A 20,572-nucleotide genomic window follows, 5' to 3' on the forward strand; every position below is an offset into this window, starting at 1 on the left:
ATGTGTGAATAGTTTCTGTGCTTTTCTTCTCATCTCCTCTCTTCCCTTCTCTTTCCCTCTCTCAATGATGTGTCCAGAAAAGGAAGTCGAGCTCCAGTGTGCATTTGATGGTGAGCACCTCCCGTAAGCTGCCTGCGATTCGTGCCTCCGCCATTTTCCATGCCATGCACGCTCGGCTTGTGCTCATCACCCTACATAGCATGTCCGTGCAAGGGGGTGGCGGGGGGGATCAGGGTGCACTCAGGGGTCCATGTCCTCACCAGAAGGGCTCTGTGATCCTCTGGCCACGTACAGCTCCCATTTTGTGCAGAAAATCCAGCTGATGGCAACTCAGATTGACTTTGCCTGCTCTGAGTGTGAAATGAAAAAAGACAGTGCTTCTCCTGGGCTCAGCAGAGCAAGTGTGTGCCTTGCCTAGACATGAGGCTTTGTCATTCTGTTGCAGAGGTGCCAAAAAGAGGAACAGGTGCTTTACCTGGTGTTGGTGCCGTCATCCTTGATAGGAGTCTTGCAGTGTAGAACAAACTGGGAGTCACTCCAGATGTGGCAGAGACTTACGGGGCTCCACTGTTCAGATGAAATGTGTGGGTACAGCACCCCTGGGCAGCTCAGAGCTGCCAGTCACTTCTTTTTATAGCATACTTACTGAAAAAGTTTGTCAGAGCCATTATAATCTACAACTTCCTTTTGTCCTCATCTTGTTTATGTATCCCAGCATGACCAAATACCCAGTAACTGCCCCCCATGTTCATTTCCTTTTTCATCCATCAAGGTGTTTGACATCTATAGAATTTATTTAAAAAGTAGTCAAATCCACTCTCAAGGGTCCAAAGAGGAAATTGGCCAGTGTCATATTGTCAGAAGTCATACACAGCCCAATGACACACTTCAACAGCAAGATATGAACAGTAACCAAAGGACAGTAATTAGTTATTGTATTCCTGTGCACAGAAAAATAACAGAAGCTATTTCTCCCATTTCAGATAGAAGTGGGAATGTTGCAGTACCAAGACAGCAGAATAATTGTTTTTGCATTACTGCCTGGAAGATATTTCTCCTCTTCTGCCTTCAATGACACCTTAAAACTGTGTAAAAAAACCCCACAAAAAAAGCAATCCCAAAGTACTGCTTTGAAAATATGAAGTGAGTGACTAACTTTTCACCAGCCCTGCCTTTATGCGGGGCAGAAGTTTGCTTTGCCTTTCTTGCCCTTCTTTTTGCCCACTTCCCACTGCCAGCAATATTTAAATTCCCTTTGCATATTGTTTTAAAGCACCTGGGATATGTAAACCATGTGAGCATCAGCCTCTGGAAACATGGAAGTAGTGAAAGTGGCCGAAAACAGAGACAGCCCATGTGCTGTTGGTAGTTACTTTCTCTTAGCTGGCTACATGTGTGTGTCCCTACAATATGAGCACTGGTCTGTTTTCTTTCTCTTGCACCCTCTGTGTTGCTCGTGCCTGTCTGTCTGTCTGTCTCTTGTCAAGCTCAGGAAATGTTACCAACTGCTGTGCCAAAACGAATCGTGTTACAGATCCTAAGAAGGGCCTAGCACCTTTTTAGGTGAATGGACCTCTTTGAGCTTGAGTTGTACAGAATTACCAAGGACTGTACCCTGGCCAGTGACTGATGTTGGCTGGCAGCAGCGGGGAGGGAGGGATAAGAGTTGGCTGTGCTGCCTGCACCTCTGGGAAGGAAAGGCCAGCTTCTTCCAGGGAATAGCACTTGGTTAGATGGCCACATGATGTGTGTGCAGGAAGCTCAATATGTCAGATACCTTCCTTCACCTGAGAAAGAACTATGAAAAACATGCAGGCTAAGCTGCCTCTAATTTCTGTGGGATAGCATCCTGTAGTAAAATGCTAAAGAATTCTGGACTAGCAAACATGATACTGGGTCTTCTTCAGCCCACTGGCTGGGGAAGAATATGGTGGGTGAGCTGGGTGCTCAGTGCAGAGTGGAAGGTGGGCTGTGTGCTTTGAGTATGTGGGGGTTTGCACTTTATAAGGCAACATAACACTCCTAACAGGCTGTTGTCAACTTTTTATTTGGAACAGTGGATGTTTGTTTAGGTTTTGGTTGTTTTGTTGGGTTTTTTTCCCCATTTGGCCTTAGGTATAAAGCCTAATTATTTTTGTATAGCGTCTTCCGTGCTAATTTTATTTTCTTATCCCAGTGAGCTAAGAAAAATGGGTTACCTTCCTCTCACTGGAAGATGTTTGGAAGATAGATCTCTGCATTAGGATCACTGTTTCTGAAGAAGTACAAGAGCCTCAGTGCTGTGTGGAAAGGTGGACCATTGTCAGAAGTTTGTGTTTGTGCCACAAAATAGCTTGGGATTAACTTTTTCAGGTTGATCTGCTCCTCTTCGACATCCACAGTGACTTGTCATCTCTTCTGCCATCAGGCTGGAAATACATGCATAAAACAAAACTCTTGGAAGGCCAGAGTCTTAGGATAATGCAGAGATGTATAGAAAGAGGCAGCAAACCATAATTTCTATGGTATTTCTCCTTTCTTAGGTTAGAGTTTGAGTGTAAATGTTTGGGGTTTTTTCCCAGACTTCTAAAGAGTTCATTTCTGCCTCTCTCTCTTCTACTTCCTCCCCCTCCACCTGCCGCATCTTCCTCTTTTGTTTCTCCCCTATCCCTCTCCAAAAGGGATAGTTAAGCCAAGACCTGTTGCTTGTGAAGAAAAGACAAATTGTTAGTAGGTGTTTTTTAATTCTCGGTCTTATAAGATCTGTCACTGGTTGACAAAATTATACCTTTGGCAGATGTTTTCTAGCATTTGACGTCTCCATTCTTTGTGTTGTTTGTGGTGTGGTGATGAGGGCCTGATGTTTTTCAGTATGAGTTTGCACTCCCTGAGTGAGATAGAGAGCCACTGCAACGAGGACACACCACTGTGAGCTCCCCTGGTGCCCTGACCTGTAGAATAAGGAGTGTGACTGAGGCTCCTCAGAGACAATTTTGACCTTGCTGCTGGTGCCTATCAGGAAGAGATGTAGACCTGTGTGGGGGTCACAGGTGGGCTGGATTTGTGGGCTAGGAACCCTGTACTTATGGAAAGGTTTGGCTTCCTACAAACATAGACTTGGCTCATTCCTGACATACATGACTCAATGGGATGATTCTTTTCAGCAAGCTGGTGATGGCCTCACTGTTGTGCTGTATGAATGCAGGAAATGGAGATTTTATTTTTCTACCACAGCTACAGGAGAGTCAGAAGAGGGGAAAGATGAAAAGCTGCTGGGCACCATCCAGAGAACTTTATTCTTGTGGAACTGTATGGCCTTTTCCTTATGTCCCAATCCCATTCCTTTCAATATTGTGGTCCTGAAAGTCTCTTTGTTCAGGTCACAGCAGGGATACAACATATCACACATTACCTTTTCTCTACCTTTTCTAGGGCTGACCACATTTTTACTTGGCTCAGTAGATTCCCTGGAGCTCTCAGCAATATCACATAATGTTTCTGTATACTTTGGGACACCTCAGACTTGACTCCCATTTGTTTGAGACCATGACTACTGCGTGTCTCTCACTTCTGTAGTCTCTTTCTCTCAGGACAGCTGCCATGTCTCATTTTCCTTCACCAGATATTTTTTGTTAGTGCTCATTGGAGGATTCTCCCCACCCCTTTGGCTGCTGCCTTTTTGCCTTCTGTTTCCTTCCTTATAGCTCTAGCAGTCCAGAATTTTGGTACATACCTTACAACTTCTATTGCCTCTGGGGGAAGGATGATGTCCAGCAACTGGGGCAGCACTCCTCCTTCCTCCCCCTTCTTGGTGATTGAGCCTGTGGGGAGGGTTGGGTCTGAGGAGATGGTTGGGGTTGAAACAATACTGTCATTTTCTTGCTGCCTCTGCTGCCCAGCATGAGAACTAAAACCATGTTTTTCTGTCTCAGCCACAGAGCAACAACAAAACCAGTATAGTAAGCACTGCAAAAGAAACACCCCCAGTGCAGACGTCCATGGTATCTTCCCCAAATGCTATTTTTTTTACTGTTTGGTTTAATTTTTATTCTGTCCTCTCCCGTTCTCCTCCCAAACCCCTTCCCAAGTGCTGCTTGTGGCACCCTGTTTCAGCTTTGTTTTGGCTTCGTTCTGTCTGTGTCCCTGTGCTGCTGTGGGGTCTGATCACAGCCTCACAGGCTTTGGGATGGGGTTGCTGAGCAGAGCTGTGGTTGGATGTGGGGATTGCAGCTTGCCTGGACTTCCCCGTGTGCCACCCCTGTATAGTTCTGCGTGTGTCCTGTTCAACTGTTCCTGCTGGCTTTGGGGAGGATGGTTTTGAAGAAGAGAGTGTCAAGCTCCACCCACTCTTCAATGCTCAGGAAATGGAGGGTGGGCTTCAGGACACTAGATAATAAAGGGCAGACAAAGGGTTTTTAGAAGAATCCTTTGCTGGCCTATTTGGCCTGCCCAGTTGAGTAGCTGATCCTCCTGCAGCTCACTGACTTGCTGGGCTGCCACTTTCTGTTTGGCCTGTGTTCAAGCTCTGTAGTGCCAGTTCAGTGCCAGTGCCAAGAACATTGAACAGCACAGCTTGGGTGTGTGGCCTGCCTCAGTAGCCGTGGAAGATCAGGCAGCACTGCAGCGGGTGGCAGAGGCAGATGGGTGAGTGTACAGCACTGCCCAGCACCATCCCTGCTGCCCTTGCTGAGCCACCCAGCAAGAGCAGCAGCAGTGGGAGGAGATGGAGCAGGATCCTGAAGTCTTGTCCTGGTAATGAAAGGATGAGTGCAGGAGCTAGTTAGCACCCATAGGCCCGGTAGCTGCTCTTTGTTGTCTGTCTCTGGAGAGTTGGATTTGGTGTTTTTGGGGCATGGGAAGGTGGGATTTGGTGTTGGGGTTTTTTTGTTGTAGAATGAAGAATTCTTGGGACACTTCATAATTTTCTGCTTTCCTTTCACTAGCTTTTTCATTATGTTTTTGATATTGAGAGATCCTTTCTAAATTATTAAATATGGTTGTTATTGAAATTGGAGCTAATTTCAGAGACTTTTAGAAAAATGTGCCTTTTTTCACAGTTCCTTAGCAACTCCTCTCTGAGAGGCATTGAGGTGGTCTGGTTCACCCCATTTTTATTATGGAAATTATGAATGTCCCCTTTTTAGGGTAAAATACCCAGCAATCTTTCCAAAAAACTGGGAGACAAAGGCCCCAGCCCAGTATTATCCTTTCTTCCCCCTCTCCTGAAGCATTTTCCAGTGAGGATGCTGCTGAGGGGTCCTTACCTCATGAAGGGCTGCAGAGGTGCAGACGGGCTGCTTGGTTGCCCCCTGGTGTCTGTGCCAGCCTGGTTCACTGGGAACGAATTGGGAATTAGGGGCAGTTGCAGGGAAGCTGGGGGCTTTGTCTCCTTGTGACTGTAGCTTTTAGTGCAGCCTCTCTTTTAATGAAACCTGTGCAGGAAGTGTGTGCGCACGCACGCAGGCACACGTGTGCTGTTTGGAGTTTGTGATTTGATTTGACTTTTTTAAATGTCAGTCACCTTTTCTCCACTTGCTGGGGAGTGAAAGTGAATTACAGAATTCTTTGGAACTAGAGTTTAATGATTCTTCCATCCTTTCCTAGGAGCCTCAAACAACTGTTGTCCATAATGCTACAGATGGCATAAAGGTAAGGGATGGGAGTGTTGCCAGAAAAACCTGTGCTTCTCTCTTGTTCTTGTCTTCATGTGTCTTAATTCAGTTTCTACCTTTCCAATGTCTGGTTTGTAGCATTCTCCTGAATACTGCTGACAATAGACTAGGAGGGTTGTGCTATATGGCTGTGGATCTCTGAAAGAGGCTGAATAAAGACAACTACTTGTTCAGATAGTAACACATCTTTCCTATTGTGGTGTATAACCAGCACTCTCTTTCATATGTGGGATGGAAGAGGAGATATAGGCACTTAATAATTTTTTTTTTCCTTCTGCAAATGGACACTTCCTCTGAGAAAGCCTAGCAGCCCTTCTTTAGCTTCTTGTGGCTATTCTTCCAAAGAGAAGCAACTCTCATTAGATTTAATTTGACAGAGCTTGGTAACTTTCACACTTGTAAAAGTTCTGGGTTAAGAGCTCGAACATGTAAAAGCTGAGCAGAGATGCTGTTACATTATGCTTTGTATTTGGCCTGCTTACATTCAAATCTTCCTTGTATCATCCTCTCCCTTCCATCCTTGCCAACATTTTTGTGCTTTTCCCCATCTTTCTTCACAAAGAAATCAAACTATTTGCTCATTCTCCCAACTGCTGATGGTTGGTAATGCTCTGTTCTGCCATGCAGGGTTCCACAGAGAGCTGTAACACCACAACTGAAGATGAGGATCTGAAAGGTAGGTATTTTGCCTGTAATTTCTAATACAATTAAGTGTAGGCAAGGGATTCTAGAGATTCAATCATTGCCTTGAACTAGCTTCCCAGATTTCTGTGTCTGACTCAGCTCATAAATTCGCCATGACGCTGTCATTCCTGTCACAGTGGGACCGAGCATTGGAGAACCATCTGACTTGGCCTCTGTGGTATATAAACACTGAGCTAATTTGTTTTTGTCTCAGAGTTGGAATTCTTTTCTTGCACATATCATAATCTGTTCATTTCCAGTCCATTTCTAGGTATGAAAAATACCCTACCAGTCCCTAGAGGTTTGAACTCTGCTTGTGTTTTTGTGCTTCCCTGTAGATTACAGAGAGTTGAAACCTCTCTGTTACCACTCAGTCTCCCTTTTCACCCCTTTCTGGGAATATCTATTGTGACATGCAAAGACTTCCCTTGTTATTTTTCTCTTTGGGTCTATTTTTTTTCTAAGATGAAGATCATTCTCAGCCTGTTGTCCTTGACTGAGATATCAATAGAGGAAGAGGCTGAGAAGAGATACCATGCCTTTCAGTGACCATATCATAAATATTGTGTACTTGTAAAACTCTTTAAATTAAGGAGCTCCAAGTTCCATATCTGCTTGTGTTGTTTGAGCAGCTATCTTTTGCCTAACCCCCCCCCCCAATGAAGGAGGAGCAGACTTTTTCCTGAATAAACAAGTTTGAGATGGATGACAGTAGTTTGCATTCGGGGAAAAATGTGTTAATAACTTGCATTTTGAAGCAGAGGTATTCGCATTCTCCCTCTAGTTCATTTGACTTACATAGCCAGGGAAAAATCAGTGCTGACCCTGTGATGTAGCAGCAATGTCACTGCTGCCAGTGGGGTAGTTCCTGATGCTTTTCCCATGGCTTGTCACAACCTGTTGGCTTCTCTTCTGAGGAATCATGGGGAGCAGAAACACATGTGAGTGAATGAGCTCTGCAATACAGATTGTTTCAGATGAGATCTGGCCTCATTACAGGACAGTCTTTTAGCTCCTACCTTTTTGCCCAAGAGTAAGCCGTGGTTTAAGAACCTGCTTTGAGGGACAGGAACTGGATGGATTTTGTAGTGCAGTAATAAATTTGATTTATCATCTCTGCTGGATAGCCATCCAAAATGGGTATTGTCTCCTGTGTACTTTTATTTTGGAGGGGTCCCATGGTTGAGCTAGCTGAGCTGATGAGTGTTGTAAGTCAGGAATACAAATGTTGCAAGGAAAAGTCTAGGACTGGAATAGAAGGTGGGGAGGAAGGAATGCAGCTGGTCAGTGTACAGAGTTGTGTAGGGCGACATTGCTACAGATCAAAACTGTGTTTTGGGTTTTTTGGCAGAGGTTAGAAAATTTTGTTACAATTTTAATAGAAGGGAGCATTTGAATGGTGATTGGGAGGGAAAGAGTTTGCACAGTAGTGGTTTGTGCTATGGCCAGCTCTGGTAATTTTAGTCCTCCAGTTTTAAGTGTAGCTGTGTTCACCAGTGTTCTTTTTCCATTCCTGCTCTTCCACATTTTAAGATAAGCAAGCACTTGAGCAAAACTAAGTAGATCAAAAGGTTTGGGAGTGTTGAAGTTCTCAGCGTTCTGTTATAGCCGTGACTCTCGGAAAAAGGAAGTGCCTGTACAGTTCCTCTGCCCACTTCTTTAAAACTTCTTGTTTTAAATAGACACCAGGATGCACAGATCAGTTCTGCTGTGCTGTAGGAGACGTTATCTTTATCCATCAGTGACAGTTGCCTCAGGGATATGTTGTTTCCAGTGTGGTGGGGCTAAAGGCAGTGTGTGTCTTCGTTCTTCCTCCGCCCCCCTGCCCTTGTGTCATTCTAAATTGCACAGCAGGTTCATGTTGTCGAGCTGTCTACTTGGCTTTGCCCTGGAGGATACTCCTGCATGTTTTGTGCCCAGCATTGTGGTTTCTTTAATGTTCTCCTATTTGCTTTCTCTTTTTTTATTTACTGAACTTGCGTGTTTTGTTTGTGTTTGTGTTTTAATTCCCTGCCATGCTAGCTCCCCCTCTCTCCACCGGGGACGGCAGCTCAGTGCTTGAAGGACGGAGGCACAGTGAGAGCAAAACACAGACTGAGTCCATGCAGTCCCAGCTTTCTCTCTGTTTCTCAGCCAGTAAGTCCAGGGGTGCAGTGCTTCACAGCATCTTTTTCTCACCCCTTCCTCCACCCTTCTCATTTCTCCTCACCTAAGATTTTTCCTTTCCTCAACTTCCTTCCAAAATGTTGATTTTCCATTTCCAGTGTTCCAAAAAAAAAAGAAATCATCTCCCTTCCTGCAAAATACCCTCCTTTGCACACTGAAAATTTCCAAACATTTCCTTCCCTTTCTGAAAATAAAACAAACCACCAAAACCCAGAACCTTATCCTAGCTAATTTCATTCCCTTGCTTTCATCTGTGTGAGATGTGGAGCTCTCTGCAGAGACACTGCCTTTTGGGGTTTCCTTGGGCAAGTCACTGCATCTCTTACTTTTCCTTGTGGTTAATGGGGTTAGTGGTGCAGGTCTGCTTATGGAGGGGAGACTGAATTCAGTCTCACTTATCAGAGCTTCTCAGGACCTTAGCTATGGATGGTCCTCAGAAGTACCAAAGGAACAAAACCCAGTATTTTCAGACTTAGGTGCTTTGAAAGGGAGGCTGTGGCTCCTGAAAGATCCCAAAGCATTTTTGAATCCATTATCAGGTGTTTGAGTGAAAATCCTGGGATAATGTTGGCTCTGAAGAGCATTTGTCTGTCATGAGCTTTGCCTTGTGTGTTTGCCTTTAGCTCAGTTAGCTGGTACTATAGTTAGTCTATGAGTTATGGTGAGTTCTGAATGATGTCTCCTGAACTTGCTAGCTCTGCAGAGTTTTTCTGCTGAAAAACTCTGAAAATGCATATGAAAAAAGCTATTAGGTTGGAGAAAATCTAGGTGGAATTCTCAGCCTTTCTCCTGCACAGACATACTGTACTAGCTGCCTGACAATTTAAAGCACTAGTAGAAGGATCTTTAGTGTGAGCTGGGAGCATCTGGAGTATTTGATTCTGTTCAGATCAGTCTAGGAAGGAAGAATCAGGCGTGCCCTTCTGTCTCTTCCTGTTGTATTTCCCTGGTTCTCTACACACAGCACCAGTATCTATGTGATACAGCAGTTGGAGCATCTCTGTTACTTGTTTTTGAAGTGTCTCAAAGGATGCCTGACTGCTGGTTTTTAAGGTGCAATTGGAAAGGTGTTTTGCCTAGCCAGGATGGAAGGGAAATGATCTCTTCTGAAATCCTTTTTGCTGTGAGCTGTCCATCACTGCTATCTTATTAATTCCTTCCTCTTGCTCATAGCAAGGCCCTGCTTGGTACACTGAGGAGTGCCGAATCACTTCTCTGCCAAGTGGGTTGGTATTCTCCCACTTCACTTCCCTCCAAGTTGAGATGTGCAGTGATTTGGATATCCTTACTTTCTTTACCCCCATCTTGTACTTGCCCTTGTGCTGCTGTCACTACTCTGACCACTGTTTTAGGTCTCCCTCAAACTTCCTCCAGCAGTGGTGTAATTCCTGCTGTGCTTTTTGCACCAGTGCGCAGGTGGCCCCTGCCAGTGTCTGGCCCAAGTGATGTGACAGAGGCAGGAGAGCAGGTAGAAGTTATTGGGATGTGGATATGTCTGTGTGCTGACTGGGGCTGGGGCTGTGTGTGTCTGTACTTCTTGGTTGGTTTTTATTTTACTTTCTAATTTTTGTCTGTTTATTATTTTAACGCTTACATTTGTTTTGCAGCTACACAGTCTTGTGAAGAGAAGCTCCATGCCTGGGACAGCCCAGGGCAGACATTGGAGTTAGAGCGTGCTCGGTCGGAGCCGTTGCTAACTCCAGTAGTTCCCTTTGTACTTAACCGAGCACCGTGTAAGTTAGCAGCTGGGTAGAAGTAGCGGAATAGTGCAACTCACGCTAGTTACCCTAGATGTGAAGTTCCCTCCTCTCTCCTCCCCTGCTCCTCACCCCGTCCGTCCGAGCCGGGCCGGGGCCGAGCGCTCCGCGCTGCCGCCATCGGTCCCGGCGGGCCCGCGGCCGCAGGAGCCGGCTGCGGCAGCGGCGGCGGCCGCCGGGGGGCGCCACGCGCGGCCCGGCCCGCGGCGGGGACGGAGCCGGGCCCGGCTCTGCCCGGCCGCGAGCGGCGCTCGCCGAGCGCGCCCGCAGCGCTCCCCGGCCGGCGGCGGCCGCTGCGGCGGGGCTGCCGCCTGGGCTCGCACAAAGCAGGGTGAAGCAGCCGCGGGCGTGCTCGGTGACCGTGCATGTCGCCTCCCGCTCTGCCTCTGCCGTGCCAGTTTGGGGGACCCGCGGATTCATCGGGAGCGGCAGGCGCGAATGCCGCCCCCTGGACATCCGCAGGCTCTCTGTCCTTCGGACAGACTGGTCACCTCCCGTATGCCCGTCCTAGCTCACGTGTAGTGAGAGCCAAGAGACAGCACAGTCTGATGGGGTGCACCAGTGTTGAAGGACGGCCCTGATGTCCTTCAGGCATCAAGGCTCCTTGGAAGGGGATGCAAATTTCCTTAAGATGGGCCAGCACACCGTGACTGTGGACTGCAGACTCCCTCACTCATCCCAGATGCAGCCTTTCCCATGCACTCCATCCTCTGGACATTGGTGGTGCATGGTTTCGAGGTACAACTAGTAGCCCTTCATGTGAAAGTAGTCCCAGACAACTTGCTTGTAAGGATATTTTTCACAACAGACATAGCCTACTGTATTGTTTTGACCCATTCCCTGTGTACATCTTTTCACATGTGGAAGTGTAGCCTGCATAGTAAAACCAGACACCCTATTTTTATGAGCCAGATGTCCCCTGTCTGAGGGGTTTCTGAGGCTGACTGAGTGGTAAAATTCTCTTAACTGATTTCCAGAGTGGGTACAGACAACTTTCATGGCCAGTGAGATTATTATCTTGTTGCTCTTTGGCTGCACTTACCAGTGGCAGGATGATATGCATGGGCAAGGGGGAGAGCAGTTCAGAGTAGCATCTTCTGGCATTCAGAATGGAATTCAGCTTCCCTGACTTGAACATCTAAAGGTGGTAGGTTGGATTTAAACACCATCCCCCTAATGATAGGCATCTAAGATGCCTATGTGAGACTTCCCAGAAGTCCTAATTTGTTTCAGGGCCCAAAAGGAGAACAGTCAGGGGACTGGTTCCATTTCAGACACCTATATTTTAGATGCTGAAGGGTACAAGAATGGTACTTTTAGTGGTAGGAATTGTACATTATCTGATAACATTGAAAAGAATGCTAGAGAACCTCTTAAATGCCTGTATAATCTGCAGAAGAGTCTACCTACAGCTGTGGGGTAGGCTGAAGAAATGTGAGGTTGTGCATATAGGCTCAGGCATAGGTATGGTGCACATAGTAGTCATAGAATAGAATTTTGTTTCTATTCTATAGAATACATAGGTTTAACATTAGGTCTGTTAAACCTATTTAACATAGGTTTAACAGACCTAATTGAAACTTTGTAAATGTTATTGATTCTTGAGAACAGCATGGATGATGGAAGGCTGCAGAGGGGAAGGGGCCTGGGCAATCTGCTGTGGAGAACTAAGAGAAGAGAGTGCAGAGGTGCTGGCCACATGGGGGCCAAACAACAGTAGACAGACAGCCCTTGTCTTCATACATCTTGAAGTCCAGTGTGCTGGGCTGGCTTACTGGCAATGCTGTCAGAGTGCTGTAAAGAATTGTGCCATAGGAATTGGCAGAAGCTAAGTGCCTGAGGAGCAGTGCACTCTCAGACATAACTAGGTCTCACTCATCCAACCTGTCCATCCTGCTGCCATCATCTTTCTAGCTTGCAGAAGCCATCCCTACATGTCCCAGTTGCTTGTTTGCAGCATTCACAATAGCTGAGGTATTGATGATGGTGACAGGCAAGTTGTTGGGAGACTCTTTCCAATAGGCTTGATCTCTGTGGTCATTTTTATATGGCTACTGTGGTGAAGGTTTTCCACATCTTAAGCTGCCAGACAATTACTTCACATGGGCAGGGCCACTGGCATTCATTGGTCAGACTCCCCAGAAGCAGCTCTGGCTGTCATTCAGGAGACACCTCTGGTGCCTTAGACCTTTCTAGAAGAAGAAGAAAAAAATTATCTCCTTATTTCCTTTCTCCGTGCATTATGGGGTCACCATTTCCCTTTCATACCACTGCCCCCCTACTCTCATGTGGATGACTGTCTTAACTGCATATCTCCAGAATGCAGGGAGCAGCATCCTATGAGATCTAGACTAATGGTGCTCTACAAATTGCTTGTAGGAAGCACCCGCTAGCCTCATACTCCTGCTGAACTCTTCAGCACAGCTAAATTGCTCTTTCTTCTTGTTCACAGTGCGTAAGCAAGAGATCATTAAGATAACAGAGCAGCTGATAGAGGCCATCAACAATGGAGATTTTGAGGCTTATACGTAAGTAGAGATGTTTCTGACAGGTTGTTTATCAGTTTGTGTGAAAGTAATGTTCTGACACCTGGGTATGAGCTGTCATGCAATCAGGGATGGTAAAAGGTTTTATCCTTCTTAGCCTACATCAGTTAGGAGTAAGAGATGGAGTAGTAGAGCTCTAAATAAATATCAAGTCAGGCAGCAAACAGCAACAGGAGCAATAACAGGAAAATATCTTGAGTTTGTAAGAAAAGTACGGGGAGGGCAACAAGAAGAGCAGAAAGAGAATAAAAGGAAAGTCGGTAACCTAGAAATTTATTTCATGTGAAATGTCATCTAGTTGGCTCCTTGAGTTACAGTAGGGCTGAGTCTTCAGGAACTTCTTGGAATAGGGAGATGTAGTTAGGTGGACAGAGGGTGTGAGTCAAATGGCATACCAGCACTTCACTGTGTGAATAGCGCTTGGAATCAAATGCAAACTGTAAACCTATGCTGCTTTTCTTTGCAGAAAAATCTGTGATCCTGGCTTGACCTCATTTGAACCTGAAGCACTGGGGAACCTGGTTGAAGGAATGGATTTCCATAAGTTTTACTTTGAAAACTGTGAGTGGGTAGATTTGGTAACTCAAACACCTTTCTCTCTACTCTTCATTTATGTCACATTTATGGGGAAAAATTTGCCTTGTTTTTACTGGTTATCAGAATAAGAAGGAGCTTGATTGTGCTTGGGTTATGATGCATTCATAAAAGCCAGCAGCCTGTCTGTCAAAATGCCTGTTCAGCAACAATTTCAATTCTAAACCCCATGCCTTCACTCTAGGCATACAATCTGCCAGGTGGAAATGTTTTGTACCTGGCATAGACTGCAGGGGCTTTAAAAGTTTGACTCACTGTACTTACTGATATGAAAATGGAAAAAATGATCAAATTTGGGTGGAAGCAAGATGTATGTTTGGGGTAAACATACACAATGGTCAAGCATAAAGACGCTTTTGCTTTGAGTTTCCCTGGATGGTTTCAGATCTCTAACACCTAATGAGACTTCTGCATAGATATAAGGGTCACCTTGTCAGCCTGGGGCAGGAAAGAGTTGGGAGAAATGCTATCATTTATACTATGGGATTTGTCTCCCTTCCTGGATGTCTCCACAGGATGAGATAATTGAAATTTAAATCCTGAGCTGTTCAGTCTGTTTTATTTTGGGGGTTAGATGAAGGTCCTTAGTATGGGCAGTATGTAGTACTCTATGCAGAGACTTTGTCTCTCTCAACAGCCTATTATAGAGTGATTTTAACTCTTCTCTGAGATTTGTTCATATTTAATGTGTCCTAGCTTAAAAATCTCCTGATTACTGACTCCTTTGCAACAATACTTTGTAAGTGAAAGATCTTTCCCCATAACTGAAGACACAGCAGCAGAGGAAGTGGGGGCAAAGGGGTCAGGGGATTCCTGGCAGTAAGTGTGCAATTCCTAAGGAGGACAACAGGTGATAGGGGTAAGAACTGCTTGGATTTTGCCTGAAAAATTGCAGGAGCAATTTTTGTAGTATTCCAGAATCCAGTGGAGGGTGATTAGAATATAGAAGAGATTGGAGAATATGGGACGCTGTTCCTTCTTAGTTGTAAAATGAACCTGATGGTTTTGCATGTCCTGCCAGTACTGTCGAAGAACAGCAAGCCAATCCACACGACCATCCTGAACCCCCACGTCCACGTCATCGGGGAGGACGCCGCCTGCATCGCGTACATCCGCCTGACGCAGTACATTGACGGCCAAGGCCGGCCCCGCACCACGCAGTCGGAGGAGACCCGTGTCTGGCACCGCCGAGATGGCAAGTGGCTCAATGTCCACTACCACTGCTCTGGAGCTCCTGCAGCACCTCTCCAGTGAGGATCTAATACGGGTATGGATTCTCAGGGGAGGAGTACATCAGAGCTGAGCCTGCTGTATGTGGGAATTCAGCATTCAAGGCTGTTTAGCTGGCTGTGAGAGAAACATATTTAGTTGTCTGTAGGGCTGAAAACTTCAGCTTGTAGATGGTGTTCCTTTAAGTCCTGTTCTCTGGAATCAATAGGTTTATCTGCCACTCCTGACGAATGAGAGTCATGTGCCAGACAGCTGTTCCTGGGCATAGGTACCCTTGTAGCAGCTGTGCTTCTTCCCAGGTGCTCAGGTCTGTGCTTGGACAAACAGCTAATCTGGAGCAGAGAGGAAGAGTATCTCACGCTGTGCACAGGTTGGCCCCCTTTCACATCTACGTTTCCATGCTGGGTATCTCATGATGTGCACAGGTTGGCCCCCTTTCACATCTACGTTTCCATGCTGGGGATCATTTCAGAGGACCTTTTTGATGATTATGTCATCTTCTAGAAAGGATATTGTAGAATCCATACAGAATAATTTCTGTGCCATAAGGGGTAAGGGTTTATTCATATAAATTTTACCATTGATTTTCTGATGAGCAAAAGCTATTTAATGTACCACATTGAGAAAACTCAGGGGAAAGGAATCTAAACAAGTAGTAATATCAGAGGATTTAAAATACCCCCAGTTAACTTGCCGCAATTCATAATTTGAAGAAACTTTGACTCTAAAATATGTCATAATGAAATTATTGTTCCTTGCTCCTGAAGGACATCAGATCCATTTATTTCTTCAGCATTAAGGCATTCTGGTTTATTGCTTCAGTGATCTCTTTTAATTAGATATACAAAGTCTTTCTGCATCCTTTTGGTTTATGCTGAAATATACATTACGTTCATTTTATAACCCTAAGTTTCCTAATCTTAGGACCTTTTTACTAAGTATTTTATATTTAAATGCAAACACAACAAATATTTTCAACTAGGAGGCAATCTTTTTTTAATGTGGGCATTTAAGGATGAACTACTCAAGTATAGTTGCTACTTGAGTCCTAGTTCTGTGAACAACTTGGTACTAAGCCAAGAGCAGTTTGTAGTCATGTGTTGTGAGGTATTCAATCCTACTGAAGGCGCTGAGAAGGAATGTGAACTATCACAAGCAAGCTGCAGAGGTCACAGATGGAATTTGAAAAGCAGAAGCCAGTTGGGGGCACCAGAAGCAGGGAAGCTTTCAAGGGAGCTGGAAAATCAGCTGAATTTCCAGGGAATAAGGTAATGAGAAGGAAAAAGCCTTTGAAGGAAAACAAAACAAAACAAAAAAAAACTTGGATCTGATTTCATCACAGAAATGTTGAGGGAGACATCTGTCCTGGATTTGGATGTTTGTCCAAAAAAAGATGCAGAATAAATTATTAAATTACAGATCAGCATGGCTCAGTGGCTATGCCTAGGACTTCTGAGGAAATTTAGGAATGGAAAGTCTGCTGCAGATGAGGTATGTTTCTTGGCTGTGGAAATGCTGAAGCCCTCCAAAAGTATGTGCTGGAGGGTTTCTGAAAACTGCAGAGCAGAAGGTATTTCCAAACCATAAAATGTTGGTTAAAGCAATATTTAAAAATACCCTGTAAACTAATAGAACTTGAAGTATTTGCATGCATTTCTGGGTTCTGAAGGAGGTATACCCACAAGCAATTACAAATGAGGTCAGTGTGGGCAGCCCCCATCTGAATGCACTGAATCATTTTGGAGTCGTGTTATCCCATGTGCAGTGAAAGCTAAGGCTGAAGAATGAATGGGGTGACTAAGAATGCTTAAATAGAAATTAGGGGTTTTTTCTCACCTGGAAGGCAGAATTCAGTTCTGGGTAAATCATCTCAAAACAAAACTGCAGCCAGAAAAGAAGTTTGATGTTAATCAGAGGACTTCTGTTTAAGGAGAGAGTGGGAACCAAGAAAGGAGATTTATAGAGAGATTGTGCAAAGATTTGCAAACTGGTAGAAATGGTAGAAAGAAGGGTTTGGCTATACTTTGATGACAGGATAATGCTAAACAGACCTCAGACTTAATGAAAAAACCCGACTTAAAACTGATCAAGATAAATCCAGTAATTTGGCACCTGAGGGCTAACTAGGAAGGGCCTTTGCTAAAAACAGTCACTAGGGCTACCATTTCACAAAACTGCAGAGAAGCTCATACATTTGTTTAAATATTAAGTAAGTTCAGAGACAAAATTACTGAAGAAAAATAAAAACCCTAAGAAATATATAATTATCTTTCGGTTCAAGGCAAAAGCGAATGGAAAGTGAGGGAGAAAATGTTCCTTAGGACCAGAGCCTTTGAGCACTCCTTAGGAAACTTCTTCAGCGTCTGGGTCATGGCTGTGAGAGGGTGGGATCAGGGCTGCTCCAAAGCAGCATGTAATACATTTTAGCAATTAGTTAATTTTCACTGGCACTCTCAGCCACCTGGAAGGGGAAGTGAGTGCCTCTTACCTTTAGAGGTCTCCTCATGAGCCCCAGTTTGTCTTGTGTTAGGGGGTTCTACCTACACCAAATAATTAGCCTGTAGAAAACTTCTTTTTTTAATTGTGTACAGCTAATGTATGGCTTTATTTCCTTCCATCTTCCATCCTGTTCTCCCCTCTCTTTTCTGGGTGGACACTACCTCTTCCTGACTGCAGCAACTTGTGGAGATACTCAGCTGGAGGGCAATATCTTCTTAGCAAGCAGCTCTGGAGTGCCTGAGTGACAGCAACGGTCATGTCTGTTTTGACATTAAAAAAATAAATACAAATTACAAACAGGCAGCAGCCAAATGCACGAAACCCTGCATGCATCTGATGCTCCGGGCACTGCCTTTCTGTTGTTTTCCATGGATCCATCGTGTCTGTTTCTGCTGTACGAAGGTGTTTTTAAATCTAAAAAAAGACATGTTGTTTGTATAAAATAATAAAAAAAACAGGAATAATGCTAAATAAATGACAGATTATCCAACATGCCCCTTCCCCCAGGGCTAAGAAAGTGGCAGCAGCCAGAACATCTTTCAGAAATGAAGTGAGGGGGAAAGCAAAAGTGAAGGAGAGAGAGAGGGAGAGCAAGAAAGGAGGCAGCTTGAACAGCGGATGGCTGACCCGTGCTCCGCAAAGCGATGGTGGAAGTTAATACCACATTCGGGCTGTGCTGCAACTACAGTCGGTGAGAGGTGGCAAGGAGACCCCAGAGGAGCCAGTGTGAAGACTGGGGTTCAAGAGAGAGGAGGTGCTTCTCTTCCTGTTGCCCAGCAGTCTGACTTCAGCCTGTTTCTTCTTCGATTTCTGCACAGCAAGAACGCTATGGAGACCTGGTTGCTCGGCTGCTGGATCCCAAAACAGACTTTTCTTTTTTTTTTTCCTTTTTATTTTTTAAGAAATAAAACAAAATGGAATGTTGATTTAAAACTAAAGATGGAAGTAGGGATTTAAAAATGGGTTTAAGTTTAAGTAACCCATTATTAACCCAATTAATTAACATGAATAGAAGCTCGCTCTTTAGTGATACTGGTTTTAGAAACAGCCACTACCTGGAAAAACATGGAGTTTTGAAGCCAGCTTATTTAATTTAACAAAATAAAAAACATTTCATTAAGAGCAGAGGTTTTAGAGGAAGAGGGTATTTGTATGGGATTTTCTATTTTTTTTCTTTTTAGTAGCCTAGTTGGGATCCACAGTGCTGCAGAACACATGTTCCTTAGGAAGCAGACAAAAAACTTAGTGTTATGTTCTTCATGAAAACTTGCACATACACTCCTATATGAGGCATAAATAGCGTGTGTTTTTTATACTGAAATATATGCACCCGTAGAATTAAAGGGGTTACCTGGCCTCCTGTATGATTTGTTGGTCTCCATTAAAATAGCAGTGGGAGCCAGCAGCCCCAGCCAGGTGCTTCTCCCCACCACTAACCCATCTGATGTTTGTAAGTGTCATGTTTCCTAGTGTTTATTTGGGTAATTTTTCTATTTTTTACAGTGATGTTGTAACACAGAAAACTATCAGAACCTCAAAAGCTGTAGCTGAAGGAATCCAGGCCACCTCCCACCCCATGTTGCCTCTGGGTGTTAGAGGATACCTCATGAAGCAGAGGGGAAAGGGAATGAACACGTGATCTGATGTTTGTCCTTTGGGCCAATTCATCTTCCTTTCTTTTCTTTGCTGCAAAAGGAGTTGAATTCCTTTATTCATTGGGTGGGAGATATGGAAGTGTTTTGTTGACCTTACCAAGGAGAGAGCCTAGCCCCAAGAAGAAAATGGCCTTTCTGGCAGACCTGATGGGATTTGTCTTGACCAAGGGAAAGGCATCACTTGCAGAAGTTGGAATGGGCTTTTACCTGAACTTATCTACCCCTAATAATTTTAGGATCTCTAGAAAGAGTTAAAATTTTTCCCATGACAGCATACTAAGTGTGTGGCAATCTTTTAGAAGACTATAGAAGAGAAGAAAGACAATTTGGAATTTTAATCCTCATTCAACAAAGTGCAGAAAATAAAAGCTGTTGCACAAAGTGGAGCTGTCACTTTGCAGCAGATAGTGCTCTGCTCCCTTTATTGGAGAGGTGTTATCCCATACCAGGATTAGATCAGCAAACCACTCATGAAGGAAAAGACCATCCACACTTCCCAGGTTTATTTGAGCAAACACCTTTTTCTTCCTCCCTTTGCTATCCTATGGGAGGAGTGAGGAGGGATTGAATCTATGGTGGGGCAAACACTAGATTTTATTATTTCAAAACATTTTAAAGACAGGGACTGAAGTGGAAAAGTAAAAAGCCTTGATATTTCATTCAGAAAAAATTTTAAGCCACAAAGAGAGCAGATTACAGTTATGCCACTTAAAAAATATAAATACAAAACATTATGCATGCCTTCTTTTGGTCTGATCTTCCTTGTCTCTTTACCTGATAATTAATAGTTAAAAAAGAGAACCCTCTATATAAAGTATATGCATCTTTCAGAGAAAATTTTAAAAGAACAGAACTGTTGGTTTTTTTGTTTTTGCACAGTCTTGGAGACAAACTCTTTAGAATTTTTTTTTTTGTTTGTTTCCTTTTAAGTTAATGAGAACCGTAGCTTGGTATGGCCATTATCAAACACAGCTGTACACCTTTAGCATTCTTAATGTTCTCTTATGGGGCTAATGTAAGCATCTATATAATATATATTATAAATATCACATTTTAAACAGGAAATGGAAGGCATTTGATGCAGAATTTTTGCATGATATAGAAATAAATAAAGTTAGCTAGTGTTTGTTTGTTTGGTCTGAATGTTGGTAGAACCTTCATAGCTTTGTTACAATGAAACCTTGAACCGAAGATATTTAATAAAATAACATTTAAACAGTGTAAAGTTTGGAGTGTCACATTATTCTCCTGAGCAATACAAAATTGGTACTTCTGGGATAAGAATCCATTGACAGAGGAGATATTTTTTTCCTGTGTAATTTAAAAATGTAATGTTTAAAAAGTTAAGTGGTACCATACTTGAAAGGGGAGAGGGGAGAATACTAGCATTAAACACAAAAGGATGACAGAACCTGTTAAAATTACCTTTATGTCATTTCACTGACAGACCAGGGATAACAGGGAAATTCTGCTTTTGTTCCCAATAGCCTGATCCTTGGCAAATCTATGGTATTACTTCCTTTCCTGGTCTTTGTTTTTCTCACCAATATTTAAGCTTTTTCTTGTAGGAGAAGCTATCTTGCTATTTGGTTTGCCTGATGTAAACGTGCTGACCTCAAGTTGTGTGACTTAGTTATTTGTCAACTAGTGTATTTTGTGTCCTAGCTGGGATGCTCCTGCAGAGGCACAGAACTCGTCAGGCCTAGCAGTGTAAGCATAATTTCTTAAGTTAAAAGTTTGTTGAATTTAACTTGTTTTGGTTTTATACTGCCTCTTGTTGTTAGCATTTC

The 20,572-nt window shown here is 43.9% G+C and overlaps 1 protein-coding gene across 15 annotated transcripts in view; it reads left to right on the top strand.

Annotated features, from left to right (window-relative positions):
* CAMK2G (calcium/calmodulin dependent protein kinase II gamma) overlaps nucleotides 1-20,007 on the top strand; it is a 119,070-nt gene extending 99,063 nt beyond the window's left edge. For 2 of the 15 annotated variants that reach the window (XM_085583508.1, XM_085583514.1), the window contains 10 exons: nucleotides 78-110; nucleotides 3,912-3,980; nucleotides 5,584-5,628; nucleotides 6,279-6,327; nucleotides 8,358-8,471; nucleotides 10,109-10,234; nucleotides 12,711-12,786; nucleotides 13,271-13,365; nucleotides 14,420-14,665; nucleotides 17,305-20,007. In XM_085583508.1, the coding sequence (XP_085439634.1) occupies nucleotides 78-110; nucleotides 3,912-3,980; nucleotides 5,584-5,628; nucleotides 6,279-6,327; nucleotides 8,358-8,471; nucleotides 10,109-10,234; nucleotides 12,711-12,786; nucleotides 13,271-13,365; nucleotides 14,420-14,652 (840 nt within the window). In that variant the 3' untranslated portion in view covers nucleotides 14,653-14,665; nucleotides 17,305-20,007. The remainder of the gene's footprint in view (nucleotides 1-77; nucleotides 111-3,911; nucleotides 3,981-5,583; nucleotides 5,629-6,278; nucleotides 6,328-8,357; nucleotides 8,472-10,108; nucleotides 10,235-12,710; nucleotides 12,787-13,270; nucleotides 13,366-14,419; nucleotides 14,666-17,304) is intronic. The other 13 variants (XM_085583509.1, XM_021548901.4, XM_085583511.1 and 10 more) reach the window with 13 other exon arrangements.
* The last annotated feature ends 565 nt before the right edge of the window (nucleotides 20,008-20,572 follow it).

This window comes from Lonchura striata, chromosome 6 (genome assembly GCF_050655825.1).
Source record: "Lonchura striata isolate lonStrDom1 chromosome 6, ASM5065582v1, whole genome shotgun sequence".
Classification (NCBI taxonomy): domain Eukaryota; kingdom Metazoa; phylum Chordata; class Aves; order Passeriformes; family Estrildidae; genus Lonchura; species Lonchura striata.